At 37.4% G+C, this 22,917-nt stretch overlaps 1 protein-coding gene across 1 annotated transcript in view; it reads right to left on the reverse strand.

Moving 5' to 3' along the window:
• The window catches only part of KDM4C (lysine demethylase 4C), a 267,977-nt gene that overhangs the window by 80,453 nt on the left and 164,607 nt on the right, over window positions 1-22,917 (reverse strand). Inside the window, exons 13-15 of the mRNA XM_061473111.1 lie at window positions 8,845-9,026; window positions 7,773-7,989; window positions 6,782-6,858 (exon numbers count right to left, since the gene is read on the reverse strand). Of these exons, the coding sequence (XP_061329095.1) occupies window positions 6,782-6,858; window positions 7,773-7,989; window positions 8,845-9,026 (476 nt within the window). The remainder of the gene's footprint in view (window positions 1-6,781; window positions 6,859-7,772; window positions 7,990-8,844; window positions 9,027-22,917) is intronic.

Genomic DNA, 22,917 nt, shown 5'->3' on the forward strand with positions numbered 1-22,917 from the left:
TGATCTGGAATGCAGAAAGCTCTTACATGCCACATTTCTGGTGCCTTGGGGGAAAAAAAAAAAGAAAACAAAAAAATCCTTCAACTGATGTAATGGGCTACTCTAACCACAAAATACAAATGAATCAAAAATCTGAATATTGTAAAATATAAAGCATGAAAAAGCTGATTTACAGAAAAAAAAAATAATCTGCTAAGCTGTTAAACACTTGCTATTCAACATCACATCTGTTCTCAGAATCAGTGCCAACTGACCAGATTAGGTGCTGAACTATTTCTGTAGTGCTATGCAGAACAGAGTGAGACTAACATGTAAAAAAGTCATGCAGCTTCCATAGTAGCCTTTCTAACAGCTAGTTTACTATGACATAAGGCACTGAATTTGTTTCCTTACTTGCTCTTCTTTCTTTCCCTGTCCCAAATTCTTTTGTCCTCTAAATAATAAAGGTACTTACATTTATGTACAATAGCTACTAGATGACCACATCCTTGCACATTTTACAGTACGCTGCATTCTCTATAATGCCAGTCATTATTCTTTCTGACTTAACTAGCTTTCTTTAGCTGAAGCATTTAAGATTAATGAGGCGTTTGCTTTCAATCAAGGCACTTTTGTATCAATACAGTTACACTTTCAGAAGCCATGCAGATGACTTATTTAATATTATTTTTTAATTGTTTGGGAGGGTTGATTTATGGCTATTTTTTTTTTTTGTCTATTAGCTTAGACAAATTCAGTATCGCTCTTTTCTTTTGTCAAAAATTTTATCAAACAGGACCGACTGCCTGTTATGTTATCATGGATCCAAGTGCATCCTGGAAGGTGAAAATTTGACATAAAATATTATAAAGCATGCTACTTAGAGACACTGGAACTGCAAGAAAACAGTATGCTTCTGAATCTCAGAAGCAGTATCCTCTGACAACATAAAATGGAATTTCCATTGAAAAAAAGTCTGGCTTTGTAAACCTCAGTGCACTTACGCATTTTTCTATTTCTATATTTTAATGATGTTCCTAGTTGGGATTCACACATAACAGAATTTCATTTAGCTATTAATATAGCTGTCATCGCTATAGTGGTCTCGTACTTCTTGCTTTGCAAAATCATACTGATACACAAAAACCTGTTAGGGACTAAATTTTCTATAAAGTTAGCGCACTGTCAGGAGTTTAAGAAAGTATCATTTAACAGAACTAAAACCAACACTTAAGTGTTTAAGCAGAGGAATAAAAAGGAACTCTCCCTCCTAAGAAACTTTGAACCAAGGTTTGTATCAATGTTTCACAACTTCCCTCCTGTTCTCCACTGCACAAACCTTTTCTTTCTCTTTGATTTTCAATCAACCTTCCCTTCAGGATTTATGACCTCAGACAGGTGTTCCTCGGCTGTATCTCCTCCTTCTAGGAATCAATGTGAAGAGGAAGGAAAACACTTCCAAACATTCAGGAAGTCAGGGGTTCAGGGTACAGTAATTTCTTAATCTTCTTATTTTGTGCACTTTTCTAATGTAAGAATTGAATTTTTGAAGGCATGTGGACATATGATTCCCACAGTGACTCAAACCTTAGTACACAACTTCGTAACTGTAGCTCTGCAATAGCTATAGTTTTTAGGAATGCTTATCCTGAATAAGAATTCAGATTAATATGATTTTGCTTTATATGTTTTATATAGAAACAAGTCTGAACCTTGTTACTTGGAACATAAAAACCACTGACTTTATATTCCCTACAGCAAAAAGGTCATGCAAATAAGTAATTTTCTTTAATTACATCTCCCTCTCCAGACTTATAGCACTAAACAGCAATTTAAAATACAATTAAAATATCATATGTACAAAAACAGATATAGAAAAATTTATACAATTTTTACAATCTTTGAAAAGAAATATATGTATATAATTCAAAGGTAGCAGAAAATTTTCAGCTGCAGGTTGGCATAACTAACAAATTGCAGATTTTTAAAACGGAAAGTAGTGCTTTGGGCAGCAGTATAATTAAGCTGTCTTTTTATATATGTACAGAATAGTGGTTAAAAGAGAAACACATTTATTTAAGTATTTTTATTCAAGTATATTTATTTAAGTATAATCTCATTGTGCTATTTTGAAGCGAAAGCCACTAGAATAATCTAAGGTTATTGTCCAAACTCCGAAGAGACAGAAACATAATCCTAAATGATAAATAGGACCCAAATAAGTATCAGCAATACTTAATCATGCTGATGTTGGCAACAAGGTTTCATTCAAGCAAAAATACACTAATATATCCAACACGTATATCAAACTGATTTTTTTTTTTCAGAACTACAGTCACATTGTTTTGTAATTAATAATACCATTCAAACAGGAAAAAGAGAAAAAAAAAACCCACCTCAGTGTCTATTTTATCCTTCAGCCTCAAGACACAACCAAGTCTTCTTCAACTATTTCTGACAAACGTTTGCCTAAGTTGGTTTTAAAAATCATGGTGTAGATTCTACAAAATCTCTATATATCCTATTTTAGTAGTTCACTATTTTAAGAAATAAAAATTCACCTAATTTTCTGGTACTAACACAGATGTCTGCTGATGCAGTTTACAGCTGCTACAAGTCATCTTCTCCCTAAAATAACAGAATTGCAGCAGATCGTATTCATCTTTGTCATACACATATAACTTACACGAGAGAATGCTACTTAATTCCTTTCTGTCTTCCTCTCACTATACTAAGAAGATTAATTCTTTACAACACTCCCATATGGAATGATTGAGGTGCATCAGGTGACTAAAAGAATCCCGTTTGGGTTTTGTTGTTTTTTGTTGTTTTTTTTTTTTTTATTTCAATTGCACCTCTTGTTTTCTTCCATCCCATTCAGGTTTATGTCTCTTTGAACCACGTGCTAGCATGAACCACATTCACTCTCAGACACATTTCTTCAGCTTAGCTCTTATTAAAGCTGAAGAAAGATTGCTCCATGTGTTTTTCAGGCACTAATTCCAATATAAGACTTAAGCCTCCTACTGTGACGTTTCAGGTTCTATACAGCTGAAGACTTCAGTCTGTGACCAGACTGGTGACAACTGCAGTTAGAAGCAGGAGCTACTGCTTAGGTATTGACTCCCATCTTATATGTGCATAAATGATAACTCCTCTCTAAGTATTGTACCTACCTCTGTTGAATTCCATATGATTTATTTTACAGCATTTCTTCAATATAGTGACAATATTATTATCTTACAAAATAGTAGGACACAAGCCAAAACAGTAATTGGATCCAAACCAAAACAGTAATCCCAACCCAAATTAGTAAACCTCAGCCTACAAAATGCCCAAGGTCCTTGGTACTTACAGAAAATGCATCAGGAATGCTTCTTATTCAGTTCACTGAAATATTGAAATAACTGAGGAAGATAGTATTTTAAATAATACCTGAAACGCACCTGACAGTTACAAAAAATCATTTGACATATTCTATAAGTTTAACACCTTGGTAGCTACACGTGAAGTATACTCCCACATCTCCTAGGCAATCATCTTAAATGACATGAAGCAGAATAGTCTATATATGTCCCATAAGGGCAGGAAAAGTAATCAGCAAATGATGCACAGAACTTTATCATTCTTAGTGATTTTAAGAGTCTGATGAGAGCGATGGCTGGTGGGCCGAGATACTGAGGGTTGAAAGCAAATCCATATTCCTATAGGTTTGGCAACTATTGATTTACCTCCTATCTCTTCTGTCACCTTAATATCAGAATTTAAAACACTATCTATCTAAAGCATCTTAAAGTTACAGTGCATGAAATCTTTTGCTTATTGTTTATTCCTTTTGCTGTGACCTGTCACACCCAAAAATCAGTTGGTTTATTCTTAAATACATACCTCTTTGTACTCCATTATTGGCTAAGTGTTTAGAATTATGTCATTTGTTTTGCTCTTTTGGAATACAAGGTAAATTGACTGCCACGTTAATTCCTCGGATTACCCATTTCTCACCTGTTTTTAAAAGCAACATTAAATTTTCCAGGCTGCTGGCACCTCATCCAAGCTATGCAACTCTCAGAGATAATCACTTATAAGATTGCTTCAGCATCTCAAGAGTTCTGAAAAAGCCTACTATTAAAAAAGTGAACTGGGTATGATTCAAGTATGTGCAAATAACAGTGTTATTCACATCACTGAAACCTTCAGATTTTTGCTATTTAACTTGGGTAGCAGATGCCTACTATCTATTTACGCCTACGTCTTTCAGCTGACAATGAACAGTTCACATTGATGCGTGAACAACATGTAATAACAAAGAATACAAGATATTAGACTATGAATGACAAGTTTTAAGTAAATTTAATACTAGTGAGATCTATTCAATCTTCAAAATTTCATTAAAACTTCCCAACTAAATAACAATTCATGACATTAAGACTATGAATTTTTTACTCCAAACATATCTGAATGAAGACCTCTCTGGAGCGTAAGTTCATTTCACTCATATCACCAAATCAAAGTTATAGAAAGATGAAGTAGTCAGCACTAATAATTTCGCTGTATGGTAATCAATATACATACAAAATCACAGCAACTTGGTTAAATATATGATAGCCAAAGCTTATTTTCTGTATGGTTTTAATCTTTCTTCTACTACTTCATCTCACCTCCTCAAATAATTTGGCCAAAAAGTATTTTCCATAAAACTCAATCTTCCTTATTTTCAGAAACTCACATGCATCACAACAGAACAAAACTAAACCTATCCAGTAAAATGTGTATAATTTTTCACAAAATAATGCTCTCCTTGGGTGTGAATTTTTCCCCTAGAAGTTTGACAAAGAAAAGTCCTGGCCAAGTCAAGCCTTAATCTTCTCCCCAACATTTACCTTCTTTAATCATATTACCCAGTTTAACCTTTTATTATAACCCAGTTTTACCTTTATTGCCCCACAGTGAACGTAAAAGTGTCATTATCTCACTATTTCTGTTATCTTTCACCTACTGCAACACTATCTAGATATCTTCTTCAAGAATATTTGTAAAATAACCTTAAAACCTCAGAACAATTTTAGAATCATTTCTACAACACAGCACTTATAAATTATAAGGCTTTTATAAGAATTTTAATATTTCTCAGTGACTTTTGATTTTAAAAACAATAGTCAAAACCCAAACATCTGTACAAATTTATCCTCAAATTTATTACTGTTATGTTGCAGTTATTATCAGATTCCAAGTTTCTAATGTTCTAAAAAATACTTTTAAAATTTTCTATACTTTTTTCAGTGTTTTTAATAAAAACATCTGAATCAGTCCTATTGCTGTCATACATGGTATTTCATGAATAAGAAGGTTCTCCTTTGAATTCCCATACTTGCATGTCATAGCTATACCTCCTCTGAAAAGAACACATCAGGGACTTTCTAACCCTGTTTGCATAATTGATTTTGAGTTAATAGCAACCTATCACTTGCTAAAAACAGACTTATGCATTTTGGCTTGACCTTCCCCTGACTCTAGAACACCAGTTACAAAAGTAGTTCAGGAGATTCCGAAACTGTCTGATGAGGAAGGTTTCCTGGTTACCAATGAAAGATGAAAATTGGATTTTACCTAGGAAGAATGCCTTTCCTACTAAAATGAAAATACATTACAGAAAGGGAAATTGATTCAATAAATATTTTAATAGCTATTCACTGAGAGAACACAGAACTAAACATTACAGATGGACCATATTTTTGTAATGAGCAGTTCTAAGTCACTTTTGCCTTTTTCCTTCACTTCCCCCCCACAGTTAAGGTAATACGTGGATTAAAAGTACCAGTTCCTCTTTAGTTTCTGTAACTCGAGGCATCCACAAAGGAACCTCAAAATGTTGACAGTGCACAAAAAGAAAATGAAAGTGTTTATATTTATTGCTACCTCCAGTTTGCTAATGCTACAATTGCAAATTTCCTACAGGCGACATTCATAATTGCAAGAAGTGATGTTTGACAAAGTGATATTGTATTTTCCAGTAGTTTGAATTCTCTTTTCCACATACCTAAAATTTTCATGATGTCATTTAACAATTTAAATTTTGAAGGCAACTGAAATAACTGCTTTTAATTCAACAACTGAATGAAGAAAAACTATGTTGCCATCAAAACTGATTATCGCATTTCCTGGTTTAGGGAAAATGAATATTAGATGACTTCAGGGACAAATGAGAGATTGATAAAACGTAAAATTTTAAACTGTTTATTGTTTTTTTTTTTCTTTTAAATTAGTGTATGTTTAAGGACTCTGTGTGTGTCCATTTAATCCTTCCAGTTTAAAACTACTTTTCCCCTTTTTTAAAATTAAATCATAGGCATTTAGGAGCTTCACAACTGAAACCTTTTACTGCTTACATAGTACAGTAAACCTTAAATGCTGTAAAGGAACAATTTCATTCTTAACTAATTTATTATTCTCTTTCCCTTTCTGTGTTCTCCAGCTACCTAAATGAACTTATCAAAAGTCAAAAATATTTAGAGGAAGTCTTATTTTTTTCCTCTTTTATGTGCATTTAAATTTTCAGTTGTTTCCTTGAAAAATATTTTACGCACAACTATATTCTGTTAGCCAATCCTTTTCAAGAGCATATAAATCTACTCTGTCTCTCAAAATGCTATTACATTCTACATCAAAATCTAATAATATTTTAAAAATATTTTTTCCCTAGCAAGTGTGTGATCAGAAAAATTTCACAGGCTACATGCCAAATGTACCTTAAATCTCTTATATCTCTAATGTGCTAGACAACTAAGAAATGTGTGAAACTTACGGCTGTCCAGGCTTCTTTTCTGCATCGAGAACATAACCATTCAGTACGGATTTCATGAGAAGGAACACCATAACAACCTACAATAAGAGAGCTGGATTGAGTAATATATTCTGCCTATCTATGATGTCATACAATTCAATTATGTATAAATACTAATAAAATACATGTCCTGTGACCATGGAGACCTTTGCAATCTACACTTACTGCTAATTCCATAGTCTATGAAATATATAATTAGACACACAGACAATCCTCACAAAACTAAAAAAATGATAAAACCAAAAAAAACCACCAAATCAAAAATCAAAACAAAATGAAAAAAAAACACAAACCCAAAAACAAAACCCCAAATAAACAAACCCTACAGAATTTATTTTCTGGGTTTGAAAATAAGAAAAAAAAAATTTCTTATTTTTCTTACGTTTTATTAGATAACAGACTTCCAATTCTCTCTGCAACAAAAATGTACAATCTGAATTAATGTACTAACATTTATTCTATGCAATTATACTTCACTTCCATGTAAGAATTTCACATGGACTTCTCTAAGGTAACTATTCAGGCCCTACTGTCTGTAGAAGATAATGCAGAAAATCCATGCATTCATCAGTCACTCTTGAAATAAAAAAAGAATGCAGGGTGAAGGATATTACTATATACCTAATGTCAACAGCAATATTCACAAGTCCTCAAACCCAGCAGGATTTCACCCTGACTACTTAATAAGGACGTACTAATATCACAGAGCACAGTGGTTTCAAATATGAGAAGCAGAAGAGTAATTTAATTGCTCAGAATTGAAACAAGGATCAGAAGTCTACAGAAAAGTTAACATAGTTTTTAAAATATTTGGCCAGTGATTGGAGCATTACATGTGGAAGTATTCTTCAAGTATTTTTATAGGCATACTAGAAACCTAGTTAACTATTATTTATCAATAACACAAAATCTGAAATTACATTTCTGTCAACTGAACAATTAATGTATTTACTTGCATGAACCTGTACACAACACTTTGCACAGCAAATCAGAAGACTTGTTCCATCTTCTTCAGTAAAGGCATTTGATGGATAGTTTTCAGTGTTTTCCTCACTATAAATAAAACACATCTCTGGAATAAGAGGTTTGGTCTTCACATTTTCAGCCATCAGTGTTTCTGCTGAGTTTGCTTCCCTGAAAGCAGGGCTTTCTTCATCATGATTGTCTGGCTAGAAAATAAGCAAAATTTATATTTAAGTAAAAGAAAGGAAAGTCTTACTTACTTTTCCTTTTGACAATGACAAAATGACTTCTCCCCTCCTAGCTTTTGCACTAAGAATGTAACAGTTTTATGAGAATATTAACTGCTTCTAGGTATTTATCACAGTCATTCTATAGTTCCTTGATTGTTCAAATAACTTTGAAATCTATAGTAGCACTCAACCTACAAACTAATGCTATTAAAGCAGTGTTCAATGATACTGTATCTCTGTGTCCTTTTGAAACCTTTAACGAGGTCTACTGCAAATAAAAGCTTTCTTCCTAGTCCCCATGATAAGGGATTCCAGTTTAACAGCTTCAGAACTAGGACAATAGTACTACGGCAGCATTTTTAGCTGATATTTGACACAAGAATTCCGCAAACAAGTATCAAACGGTGCCCTGCATTAGACTTTTCTGTGGGAATATTATTCCTGAGAAGGCCTAAGTACTGTGGAAACATTTATTTCTTCAGCACTGCAAGAAGGAGACATAGAAAAGGCTCCAATAAAAAAACACTTGAAGATGGACACATAAGGAAATAGCTAGAAGCTATCAATCTATGTGGATTTGACACCTCAAAAAGTGTAACTTCAAGGGCAAGCACACATACACTAATACCAATCCTACATTGTAGAAGGCATAAACTGTCTGCAACCAAGGATAAACAGAGGTGAACAGTGTCTCAGTTCTAATTTTAACAATAGTTATCTCATAAAAATCAGATGCGTAAGCTTATTTTATTTCTGATTTACTGGAAATTAGATAACTGGGCAGCTATTTCACACTTCACCTGGAGATGGAGCTGTTAGGATCTTGCTTACCCTATAGTACGGCATGAGAAGAGTGCAAATGGCACAGTGGGGTTCCTTTTTTGCACAAGCAGCATTGTATTCTTTTTCAGCATTGAAATTGGGTACCCCTGTCTGCCAAAGGTAGACCAGAGGCCTGGCCCATATCTCTGTCTCTTGAACTTTCTCTTCAATTAAGGTAGTCTCAGGCAGTTCTTAAAAAAACCAAATAATTAGTTACATTGTAGACCTGGAATGAAGATAAACAATGGTTTGCTAACAATGAAGATAAAACAATGCTTTAAGAAGTCTATGTGAATGCAAATGCAGAAGCGTAGGAGAATTATAAAGTACTTTTCTGCGCACTCCTCCTGATACATCATTCATGACTTTCTGCATCATGAGCTGACTGCCGCACATACAGCGTAAGTAAGTATGCCACTAGCTCTACTGCTTACAATCTGCATTCATTCTCAATGTTGCATCTCACTTTCCCATTTCTTTATTCCTCCAACCCCTTATCCCTCCATGTATTCTGTCCTGAATTCCTTATAGATTGAACATGTTGCATCCTGACAAGCAGCATCAAATGAACAACTCCATTCACCCAAAATGGCACCTCTCAACTCTTTATGGAAATTAACACTCATTTTCCAGAGGAAAAAAAGAGACAAATGTTATAGCCAGTGAGCAACAGAGAACAATCAGATCTACCACATAGCTGAACATATATGCTGGATCCCATTTCAGGAATAATTATTTGGTAGCATCCATGATCTGCTCTGGATGTTGTAAAAGGTAGATGTACTGATGAAGGACTCCATAAAGCTGCCTTTATGAAATTAAAGCTCTAGAGAAGCTGGGAAATAAAATCAGATTGAAACTTAAAAGAGAAACAGCTCATTCAATAGCAGTAATCTGGAAATGAGTCACTGGCTCTTGAGAAAGATGTGGAAAAGGGAAAGCTGTGAAAAAAGAGACTGTATATAAAACCCTTGCCCCAGTGGAATCAACAGCATATTATTAATGATCTGTTTGTTTACAACAGAATTTAAACCTAGTCACATGTCTGAGCTGGTTGGAAACCTCCAGATATTCTCACAGGCAACCTAGTGACTTTACCACCTGTGAAACATACAGATTATTAGGAGGAAATGTCTTTCATTCCAGAAATGAAAGCATTAGTGAAAGGAGAAATTAAGTATATTCTTCTGAATTGTGTCCTTATACACTGCTCTGACTAATGATGAGGTCTGTGGTTCTGTTCATTCAAGTGGGCAGTGTCTATTCTTTCATAATCAATGAGAAGACATGTAGGTGTGAATTAGAATAATTAAAATAACATAAATGTGAGAAGGAAAATGTGGAAAGCTACTGAACAGAACTTCCAGGTAACAAAAAAAAGGTCTATAGCATACAGTCCTTTTCTAATGATGTATTTAAGACAAATTGTTCATTTCAAAAGAATTAAATTCCTACAGCAGAGAAATGTTTAATGAAGTACAGTAAGCTGAATCATCACATTCTTTCAGCCCGTGACTGCCTTCATCCACTTTACAAAAAAAGTGGAGGCTTTATGGGTTTCCTCCTATGATAAACTGTCACACATTGATACAAAAGCACTATAAAGTTGATAGCATTTTTACTGATGTTGAGTGAAATATGATTAAAATATTTGTCTAAAACCAAGACAAATGTTAAAAAAATATATTTAATATATTTTGGACGTGAATTTTATTTCATTTTTTATAGTCCCTCGAAAGGACTTAATATCAATCCAATAAACATTTGCCAATAATCCAGGTAGAGGAAAAATACAAAACATCTGCATAAAAAGCTGTCACCAAGTCATTATTCAGCATCAGAATGTTATGGTGAATAACATAGCTGTAATAGAATAGTGGTGAATAAATAGCTGAAACCAAAGAAGAGATTAAAATATAAAATGCCGGCATCACCTTTATAGCTTTCTGAATTTCTTATTTTTTAAGTTAAAACCTTAACTAAGCTTTTGGTTAAAAACATTCCATCCAATCATATTTTTTCTATTGCCTGCAATTTTACACAACTGTAAAATAAATAGCTCTGAAATCTATGCCTCTAGTTCCTTTTCTATCTGTTTAAATTTTCCCTTACAGAACAGTCTCACAAGTGCCTTCATCTTTGCTAACTTATTTTCTGAATTCTTTCATTGACCCTACTTTCTTTCAGGAGCTTATACTGCCATTATTTTAAATGTTTTCATTATAGCTGTGACCTTACAGAGAATTCAGGGCTTGGTTGTGTGTTATGAAGAATACAAAAAGGAACACAAAATTTGTTGTGAACTTACATCTTCCATATAAATTATCCACTTTGAAACTTACATCCTTTCATTGCAGCAGTCCTTATCACTGCTAAATAATTCTCCCATGAGTGAAGTCTTCACCCTGAACATCAGCCTACTATGCTCCTCTTCCATCAGAAACCTGTCTTCGGATTTCCAGTCCCAGAAACATTTTAGTGTGATAGCTCTAGTTCGCTCACATAGTGCTGTGGTTTCCACTGCCTCCAGCGCACTCCTGAGTTCATAACCATATTGGTTCTGCTTTTGATGGGAACAATATTTATACTTTAAATACATAAAAATGCCACAATTTCAGTTCTCCTTGTGTGGTCTTTACAATTCCCTTCCAGACTGATAGACTGAAAAGAATGCAAGATATAGGAAAAAAAAACCCGGCAGCACACTTACAACAATCTGTGGCTTTCTAGAGTTTTGTGTTTATTTTCAAACCTCATTCTAAATGAAGCCAGGGGCAAAGTGTCACATACAGATGTACTGGACTGCATCTTCCACAACTTCAAAAAAAAAAACCAACCTAACAATATTTTCATAAATTTATTTTCCTTTTTACTTTACATTTAGAGCAACTACATCCAGTTACTTACTGACCAGAAGTAAACTCTCCTGATTTGCCTCTGATCTCTAAAATCTCCAATTATGCATTCTACCTTCCTAGAGGTATGACTATCTTCTCAACCTTTACTGCAGTTTCTTAGTCTCTTTGGATGAACTGTGGTACCCAAGCTCTCTGATGTGATCCTTCTGTGTATTACACTCTGCAATATGTCACCTTTCTCCATCAAAACAATCCCAGAACCACAGCCAGGAAAGTAAAAATATCCCTCCTCCTTTCAGAAGGAAACTAGCTTACCCAATACTTCTTAAAGGAATGCTACACTAACAGTATACAAAATTAAGGATAGGCAGAATAGATGTTTTTAAGGAATATAAACTTTGTCTGATGCTCTGTTATCACTACTGTATGGTTTGTGAATTTTATTCTCTTCAAGCATTTCCTAGACAACCTCGAGCTTAATTTAGCATCTTTAAGGGCTTCAGATTCACTCACACACTGAAATCATAAAATGCCAAAAGAAACTGATATTAAAAAAGAGTTGCAGAGTACATTAAAAGTACATAATGTACATAAAAGTACATTACAGAAAGAACAACATGCTGCCTTCAACAACTTTCTTAACAGGTAGAATATGCAATCTCCTATGCAATGTTATACATCAGTAGAACTTGGGCAGTTTCACTTTGTGTGCTTTTTCCAAGGTGTACCAGTATCATTGATAAGAAGAATTTCCATGTCAGCTTCTCAGGTAGTACAGGTAGAGCTACCTTCCTGGTTTCCATGAAGTCAGGTAAGTTATATACCATGAATGAAAACTGGAATCTGACAGACAAGGAAATAAAAAACAGATCTCCAACTATTTGAGAGAAAGCAGAGAGTATATAATCACTTGATGTAACAAACACTGCTGTTTCGGCACAGTTTATTGCCTTTCTTCACTTGTCCATTTGATAACTCAAAAACACTAGTCATGTCCCAATAGAACTCGGAAAACATGAGGGGATTTTAGGAGGCTTTTTAGAGGGATTTTTGCTATTTATCTAGTACTTCTCACTTCCTCTTACTCTCTTTAATGACTCCTTTCATTATTTACCACATAACCGAATAGCAATCAGCAACTTAGCCTTTAATAAATCTACTTTCCTGACTCATATTGCTACATGTGATTTCAGGATAGTCATTCAGGTGCTTCATGCGAGCTTAGTGTTTTTTGACTAGGTATGTCTGTTAGAAGTATGGAAGTACCCAGCATCTTCGTATGATTCTATGCAATGGTGTAAGGGACACAAGGCAACTACAACCTCCAGTTGCCTCCATTCAAAATCCACCTTAACAGAGGATTCTAAAAATAAGAATGGAGAACAATTTTGGAGTCTCTACTGACATAAGCAGGCGTAACTGCTACCTCAGTTATGTATCAGTACAATTTCACAGTACTCAAGACATGCAAAAAGCTTGGTGGAAACATCATTTCCCACAGTGAAAGAGACTCAAACATGGCCCTCAAAAAAAAATCACACATCTACTTTACAAGACCAGTACAATATGTTTCATGATGCACTATGAACATGATGTTTCACTAAAGATCTTGTATATTGGCATTCTTCTAAAGAGCCTATAATGTTGTCTCAGTTCTGGTATAGCAAGTTTTGATGAACAGTCATTTATGCAGCGCTGCCAAACAATACTGCTCTATGATACGTGTCATTATTCAGTCTAGCCTTCTTTGCAATAAACTGGCCTCTCTAAGAGCAGCCACCAGTGGTACAAGACAGACAAGCTGTAAGATCCAGGTCAGCCAGTGCAGTGGTATGAAACACAATATATACCTATGGAGAGCATTTTCTTTGTACAACACATGAAATGGAGCTAGGAAATCTATCTTAACTTCTGTATCTATTGTAACCTGGATAAAATTACTGACACTTCCTCACAGTTCATTTCCAGTAAGCACATGAACAGGACTCTGCACACGTGTAGCAGAATTCCCTGGTGAGAACTCTGATGTGATATTTACTTTTTATAGTTTTTCAGCATGAAACTTACATTCCAAATTAATAATTAATCAAGACAAAAGAGAATAATGAATTCTTTATATTCTTCAGTAAAGAAATATCAAATCAACTTGCTGTCAGAGGGAATAAAAGAAAATACAGGAACTGGACCTGCTAGCCATGACAAGGAAACTCAATATAGATTTGCAGCTCAATTGACAGCACTGTTCAAGAGACTGCAAACTCTCCTGAATAACACATAGGCACACAGACAAATACTCACAGAACCATCCTTAGAGTGTTTAGTATACCTATTCCCATTGTTTAATCTCTATGTGAATCAAGACATTATAGTTCCAGTAATTTTTCCCATAGCATGTGAGGCCATCACATCAGCTACAAAAATAAACATCTCTTTAAGAGAACACCTTCTCACACAACACCATGTTATAGAATCATAGAATAGAATCATAGAATAGTTAGGGTTGGAAAGGACCCTAAGATCATCAAGTTCCAACCCCCCTGCCATGGGCAGCGACACCTCACACTAAACCGTATCACCAAGGCCTCGTTCAACCTGGTCTTGAACACTGCCAGGGATGGAGCATTCACAACCTCCCTGGGCAACCCATTCCAGCGCCTCACCACCCTAACAGGAAAGAATTTCCTCCTTATATCCAATCTAAATCTAAAAGGAATTTGTCTTCCACACCATCAAGGAACCTCCTGGATTGCTTGTGCTGGGTGGTACTGTCCTTCCAACAGATGTCAGGGTGGTTGAAGTCACCCATGAGAACAAGGGCCTGTGAGCGTGAGGCTTTTCCTATCTGTCTATGGAGTGCTTCATCCGCAGGTTCTCCTTGATCAGGCGGTGTGTAACAGATCCCCACAGTAATGTCTCCCATAGCTATATTCCCTTTAACCCTGACCCACAAACTATCTGCGGACTGCTCACCCGTCCCCAGACAGAGTTCCATACTCTTCAGCCTATCCCTAACATAAAGGGCAACTCCCCCTCCCCGCCTGCCAGGCCTGTCTTTCCTAAAGCCTGTAACCTTCCATTCCAACAATCCAGTCATAGGAGCCATCCCACCATGTTTCTGTGATGCCTATTATATCATACCCCCGTAGACGTGCACACATCTCTAATTCCTCTTGTTTGCTCCCCACGCTACGGGCATTTGTAGAGAGGCATCTGAGCCGAGCTCCAAATGAAGCCGGCTCATTGGCTGGAGTGGCTGGGATATCTCTACATTGCTCCGAGCATTTATGATAGGTGCTGGCAACTGACTGGGTGAGTTGGGATGGAATGATGCCCCCCTCCCCCAACACATCTAGTTTAAAGCGTCCTTGACCAGCCTGGCAAGCCTCCTACCAAAACTGCTCTTTCCCTTCTTTATCAGACCAGCTCCACCAGTCCCCACTAGACCTGGCCTACAAACTTGGGTCCCATGTTCAAGACACCCAAACCCCTGACTATGACACCATCCTTTTAACCAGTTATTAACCTGGCTGATCGTCCTAGCTTTTTTTAGGTCCTCCTCTGCATCCTGGATAATTGACGAAAAGACTATCTGAGCTCGAGAGTTCCTAACCACCTCTCCCAGGGCTCTGTAGTCCTTCTTTATGTTCCCCAGGCTACTACTATCTATATCCCTCGCACCCACATGGATCACTAGAAGTGGGTAATAGTCCGTGGGACTTGCTAAAGCAGGCAGCCTCTCTGCCACATCCCTGATCCATGCCCCTGGTAGGCAACACACCTCCCTTGAGATGGGGTCAGGCCGACAGATGAGTGCTTCTGTCCCTTTCAAAGTAGAGTCCCCTACTACTACAGCCCACCACTTCTTCCTGGCAGCACCAGTAGAGATCTTCTTTACCAGTGCACCAACCAGCTCAACATGTTCAACTGTAAACGTTTTGCTTAACCTGAAATAAAGGTGTTACTTACAGGAATTCAGAATTCCTTAACAGTGCAACAGAACTATAATTATCGATTCACTTTATTAAAGGCAAGCTCACTCTTCTTGAGACCATTTTTCTCCAGAGAATTCCAGTAGATAAGACACCATCCTCAAAGGCTGACTATATAAAGGTGTATGTGGTAACTCCCTACTTCGAGTGAAACTACGAGAACCATCCAGCACAGTTTGTCAGGATGTATTAAAATTCTGTAACTAAAAATACACAGCAGAGGGGTTCTATACTCTTAACGGCAAAAATAAGAATCCTCTGCTTATCTCCTTAAGCCTTTACTATCTGGAATGTGACATGCTTGAGGAGTTACATTAAATAAAATTAAATAACCTACACTAAAATAAACCATTTTTACATTAAAAAGGTCTACACAACATCTTGCACCTTAAAAATGAAATGAAACTAATTTTTTTAAAAGAGATTTAAAAAATAGGACTCTAAGAAAAAAAAATAAAGACTTGTACTTGCACCATCGGAAATATCAACACAGGCATAACCCCAAAAACTCACAGCAACTCAATCACAGCTGGAAATAAAATTAAATATCACAGGCAGGGACACCTCACACTAAACTGTGTCACCCAAGGCTCAGTCCAACCTGGCCTTGAACACTGCCAGGGATGGAGCATTTACCACTTCTCTGGGCAACCTGTTCCAGTGCCTCACCACCCCCACAGTAAAGAATATTTTCCTTACAAAGTTCAAAACATGACCATGGACATTATAAAATAACTCTAATACCCTAACCATTCTAAGATTCTATGAATCAAACCAGCTTCTACCTTTGCAGCTGTAAATTAAAGTTCACATCACCCTTGTGTAATGAATAAGAGCCATAAGGACCTTCTAAGATTTGGCTCATTAACAAGGATATGTTACTTGGTGGAAAAAAATGTGAAACTATCATTCAGAGTTTCCAGAATTCCCTGATGCCACAGAAGAAACAAAAACACCCCCAAGATGACCTTATCTTTCACAGAATATCTGGGTTGAAAGGGACCTTGAAAAGCCATCTACTTCAACCCCCTTGCAATAAGCAGGGACATGTTCAACTAGATGAGGTTGCCCAGAACCGCATCCACCACCTCTCTGGGCAACCTGTGCCAGTGTTTTACCACTCTCATTGTAAAGAATTTCTTCCTCACATCCAGCCTGAATCTCCCCTCTTTCAGTTTAAAACCACCACCCCTTGTCCTGTTGCAGCAAGCCCTGCTCAAAAGTCTCTCCCCATTTTTCCTGCAGGCGCCTTTTCAGATCTGAAAGGCCACAATAAGGTCTCCCCAGAGTCTTCTCTTCTCCAGGCTGAACAATCCCAACTCTCCCAGCCTTTCCAGACAGGAGAGGTGCTCCAGCCCTCTGACCATTTCTGTGGCCCTTCTCTGGGCCCTCTCCAACAGCTCCATGTCTTTCCTGTTCTGAGGACTCCAGAGCTGGACACAGCACTCCAGGTGGTGTCTTACCAGAACAGAGCACAGGGGCAGAATCACCTTCCTGACTGTCCTGGGTTCAGCAGTAGCAGTCATGTTTCTCCTTCTTGGTAGCTGCTGCAGTGCAGTGTTTTGACTTTCAGCTCGGGAACAGAGCTGATAGCGATGTTTTGGTTTGGCCAAGGACTTTGTGAGCCTCATGCTCTGCCAGGGAGGAGGGGAAGCCGGGAGGAAGCAGAGACAGGACACCTGACCCGAACTGACCAAAGAGGTATTCCATACCACAGCACGTCATGCCCAGGATGTAACTGGGAGTTAGCCGGAAGAGCTGGGAGACTGCAGGGTTGGAGGAGGTACCGGTCGGTGCTTGGTCGGGCCTGGGGGGGGCGAGTTATCAGTTGGCTGGTGGTGAGGTGTTGTATTCTCTTCCCTTGTTATTTCCTTTATCATTATTATCATTGGTGGTAGCAGTAGTGATTTGTGTTATACCTTAGTTACTAAACTGTTCTTATCTCAACCCGTGGGAGTTGCATTCTTTTTGACTCTCCGTCCTCTGGGAGCAGGGGGAGGGCAAGAAGAAGGGGGAGAGTGAGTGAACGAGCCCTCTGCCTGGTTTTAAACCACAACACTGACCTGCTGCCACACTCCTTTGCATGCAGCACAGGATATAATTGGCCTTCTGGGCTGCATGTGCGCACACTGCCTGATCATGTCCAGTCCTTCACACACCAGTCTCCTCAAGTCCTTCTCCTCAGTGGTACCCTCAACCCCTTCATCCCCCAGTCTATATTGACACCAGCAGCTGCCCTGACCCAGGTGCACTTGGGCTTGTTGAACCTCATGAGGTTTGCATGCACTCACCTCTCGAGCCTGTCCAAGTCCCTCTGGGTGGCATCCCAACCCTTGAGTATGTCAGCTCCACCACTCAGCTTGTGTCATCTGCAAACTTGCTGACTGTGCACTCAGTCCCACTGTCTATGTCACTGATGAAGATATTAAACAGTACTGGTCCCAGTAAGGAGCACTTTGTAACGCAACTTGTCACTGGTGTCCATCCAGACTTTGAGAATCTACAGAGTGTCTGCCCATAGCTGTTGCAAAAGAAGCCAAATTTATCTCAACATAGCGTGTGGCCTTTGTTTTAGATTAATGGCTGTATCAGCTGGGTGGATCGGCTGGTTCTACAAATATTTAATCAGAAGATGGCAAATGTCATCCTGAGCCAGCCAGACCAGAGCATGGGAAGTGTGTATATGGTTCAGTCTATCACAGAGTATTAAAAGCTGAGCATTAACCAAAATGAATTTTGAAGATAATGTCCTGGGTTCAGCAGTAGCAGTCAAGTTACCGGACTGGGTTACAAGTTACCTGACTGGGTTTAAACCACGACAGAGACCAACATGTTTGAGCTGACTTCAACCCACATATTCCTTCCCAGCAAGCAGTGGCACTCAGCACTGTGACAGTGAGCATGAATAGTTGCCCATGGCAGAGGGTTTGGAACTAGAGGATCTTAAGATCCTGTCCAACCTTAACTATTCTATGATTCTATTCTATGAACAGACCAGTAATAATAATCATACTCATACTATGATCCAACTGCATATTGCAATTGCCATATTGTATTATGATTTCAGTATATGGCTGTATCACTTAGCTAATGCAAAGTCCCATGTAACATCAATTACTTTCCAGTAAATTTGATATTAAATATTAAGTAAGTATTGTGTGGGACATCTGTAAGAACTTGCTCAGAGGGACTTTTGCACAAGGAACACAGAATTCAGTTCTTTAGTACTGGCATTTAAACAGTGTTTACAAGCAAAAGACTGACTTGAGTTCTGCTATAGTATTGGGCATTATAGTTTAAACCAGCCAGATATTTCCTGGATAAGACTTAAACCTTCAAAGTTGGAGCAGTATGTTTTAATCAAGTTCAAAGACCCTTTACTGGATACATTTTGACAATATATCCTACTTGGATTCAAATATCTTATCAATACATTGTTAAACATATTCCTTATTTTGGTATGCTATGACATTAACTGTGATGTGCAGTGGCCTTCACAGAATGACAGTGACATATCTGCCTCTTGTAGCCTCCCAAGGACAGGTTATCACACATGCTTGTTAGTATGCACATTAAAAAAAAAAAAAAATCTTATATATGAATGAAGCCTGTTTCTTGTAACTTCTGTTATATTTCCTGCTGTAATTGTATCACATCTTCGTGCTGAATTCTAAAACGGACTAATACCAGTCCCACCCCAGTGATATAAAGCAGGATATTCCTATTGCTGTATCACTTAGCTAATGTGAAGTTGCATGTAACAGCAATTATTTTCAAGTAAATTTTATATCTTATTTTATATAAAACATTTCTTTACTGCCATCCCTAACAGATTAACATCCCTAGCACAGATCTCAATTCTCCATGAGCCACCAAGGCATTTTTACTTCACTTCAAAAATAATAATCTGTTATAATATTACTTTACCAAATATAATTCATAATGAGGTTAAATATTTTATTTACTAAGGAGATAGAGCAAGTACTCTTTATTCCAAAAAAAAAAGCAGAAACATTTGATGGGCCAATTAAGGACTTTAAATAAATGCTGAACAGTTGTTATAAACCTTACTGTAGGATAAAATAATTCAGCCACAGTGGTACTTATACTACAAGTTAATTAACAATGCCAAACTCCATACTAGTTCTTCTTTTTTGCCTGAAAAGACTATGTATGTAAAATTCATTAATCCATGTAATTTTGTATACACTAGTTCTCATTAATGCGATTAGTTATATGCATCTGTATCGCTTTACATATTTAATAAAACAATTTACCAAAACTAAGTGTGTAGAGAAAAAGAAAATTATAGCCCAGAATCTGCTTTGCAATGAAGGAAATTCCTTTTACAACAATACACTTAACAGTTACTGTGCCAGATCCCCACAGATGTGATCAACAAGATAACAGCAATGTCTCCACCAACTAATAAGAAAGAAACGCAAGCTTTCTTGGGTGCAGTGGGGTTCTCGATAATGCACATCCCAAATTACAGTTCGATTGTAAGCCCTCTCTATCATGTGACCTGGAAGAAGAATGATTTTAAATGGGGCCCTGAGCAACAACAAGCCTTTGAGCAAATTAAAGGCGAGATAGTTCATGTAGGAGCCCTTGGACCAGTCCAGACCAGGCCAGATGTAAAACATGTACTGTACACTGCAGCTGGGGAGAACGGTCCTACCTGGAGCCTCTGGCAGCAAGCTCCAGGGGAGACTCGAGGTCGACCCCTCGGCTTTTGGAGTCAGGGACTGCTTTTGCTCAGGACCCAGATATACTTGGTGGGTAATGTGGGAAGATCGGGAAGTCTGATGTGTACCTCAAGGGGATTTGATTTTAGGTGAAGACAGCCAATGAACTCAATTGCATGCTGTTGCCTGCTATGTAGCACTTTTATAGCCCACCAACTAGATGTCTTCAGGTCACCAGTCACTGGCCCTGTCCTTCCTCCAATCATCATCCCAACAAAGAATGAACTTTGATGAAACCAGACAAGTTCTGTGGTATCATCAGCAGGCAACGATCCAACACTGCACACAGCCTCTCCTGCTCTGAAAGACTGTTACAAGAGATTGAGCCCAACATCATGGACCAGATGAACTCAGCAGCTTTATAGGGATTGGTCCATGGACTAAAGAATAATCTCTCTCTCTTTGTGAGTATATATAAATATATATACATGTATGAGACAAGACTGATGGTATATTGAAAAATGTGGGATCTCAGCATGACTTGCATGGCATGGAGTAAGGGGTGGATACTGTCCTGGGTTAAGCATTAGCAGTCATTTTTCTCCTTCTTAGTAGCTGATGCAGTGCTGTGGTTTTGACTTTTGGCCTGGGAACAGAGCTGATAACACCAATGTTTTTAGTTGCTGCTCAAATGTTTGGTCTGGCCAAGGACTTTCTCAGTCTCATGCTCTGCCAGGGAGGAGGGGAAGCCGGGAGGAAGCAGAGACAGGACACCTGATCCAAACTAGCCAAAGAGGTATTCCATACCATAGCACGTCATGCCTACTATATAAACTGGTGGCAGTTACCCGGAAGGGCTACATCACTGCTCAGTCGGGCTGGGTATCAGTCGGCGGGTGGTGAGCGGTTGTATTCTCTTCCCTTGTTATTTCCCTCATCATCATTATTATTGGTGGTAGTAGCAGTGGTTTTGTGTTATACCTTAGTTACTGGACTGTTCTTATCTCAACCCATGGGAGTTACATTCTTTCAATTCTCCTCCCCATCCTTCCTGAAGCAGGGGGAGAAAGAAGGGGAGTGAGAGAGCGGCTGCATGGTTCTGGGTTGCTGGCTGGGCTTAAACCACGACACCTTCCAAGCAGGTAAGTGAAAGAAATAAATGTTTTCACAAATGTTATTGGTTTAATAGTTTGCGTCAAAGTTGTACCAACACTCAGTATTATTGCTTTGAACGATTTTTGCTTACTAAGTTAAACTCAAAATTCTCAGACAGAAAACATTTGGGCGATTTGCAGAATGGGCTGCTGCCAGTATTTGCTGATTTAACCCAGCAGATGTGAAAAGCCATAGAAACTAATACAGTACAATTTGCTTTTGCCAGTCTCAACAATGATTTTGCTGCTTGGGGTTATGTTCCACGGATGTTTCCTGGCTTTGTACAGCAGCATTCTCTGCTATGAAGAGCATAGCAGCATCTGTTATTTTTCAGGTAGTTGAGCATAATATCAGCCCTGGGAGGCATTATCTATAGTTTTAAATGTCCTGGAGGAAATACTACTATTAAAAAAAAAAAAAAAAAAGGCAGTCAGGGAAAAAGACTTGCAACTTCAAAACTTCACTGTTTCTGCAGTATAACAGCAAACTCAGTTTCACAAATTATGTTTCTGTTTGTCAGTAATGAAAGCCATAGATTCTGTGGCAAAATATGAAAATGCAAACTTTTTTATTTATTGTACTGTACAAGAAATCTGATTTCCAGTATGGTACTGTACAGCAACAGTGCTATAAATTATGTATACATTTTTTGGTTAGAGAGTCTAATTGCTGAATTATCAATTTTCATTTTTCAGTTCTCGTAAAAGCTGTATGTAAAGATAGCCATTCTAAATCAGAGCTCCAGAGGCTAAAACTAAGATTTAATGGATTAAATAAGCTTTAGGTCCTGGATTAAACAAGGTTTAGGTCACAAAAGATACTAATGGGGTGCTTTATTTTAAAAAGTAAAGTACCAAAAATGTATAATACATCAATTGTAGCAGAACTCAAAACAATTTGAAGGGTCAAAAAAAAATCAGGGCTCAAAAACTTGTAAAAGTGACAATTTGGCAGAATTGAAAGCATTTAGATAACTAGGACAGTATGATTTTTCTTGAGCATATCATTACAGTCCTGTAATGAAATTCATATTTGTTATGTGATTGAACTGTGCATTGTAACTGCTATGCTTTGCTAAATGTAATTTGTACTTGTACTGTGATTGAACTGTATATTACAATTGCTCTACTCTGCTAAACGTAATTTGCACTTTTACTGTGATTTAAGTGCATTGCCGTATCATTCTGCTAAATTGAAATCCCATGTGACTTCAAGTAACTTCAAATAAGAAAAAATTCTGGTTTTCATTAAACTCTACACATGTGAACTATATAAAAGAACCTGGTCAGAGTGTATGATACTCTGACATTAACTGGCATAGTCAGCAGGATATTCCTGAGGGTAAGTGGTGCTCCTTAAACAGTGATGATTACTTTAGCAAAAATATGTTTT

The sequence above is a fragment of the Pezoporus flaviventris genome, unplaced genomic scaffold (assembly GCF_033815535.1).
Source record: "Pezoporus flaviventris isolate CSIRO_AGI_PZ_B2104156 unplaced genomic scaffold, CSIRO_AGI_Pfla_v1 ptg000076l, whole genome shotgun sequence".
NCBI classification, from domain to species: Eukaryota; Metazoa; Chordata; class Aves; order Psittaciformes; family Psittacidae; genus Pezoporus; species Pezoporus flaviventris.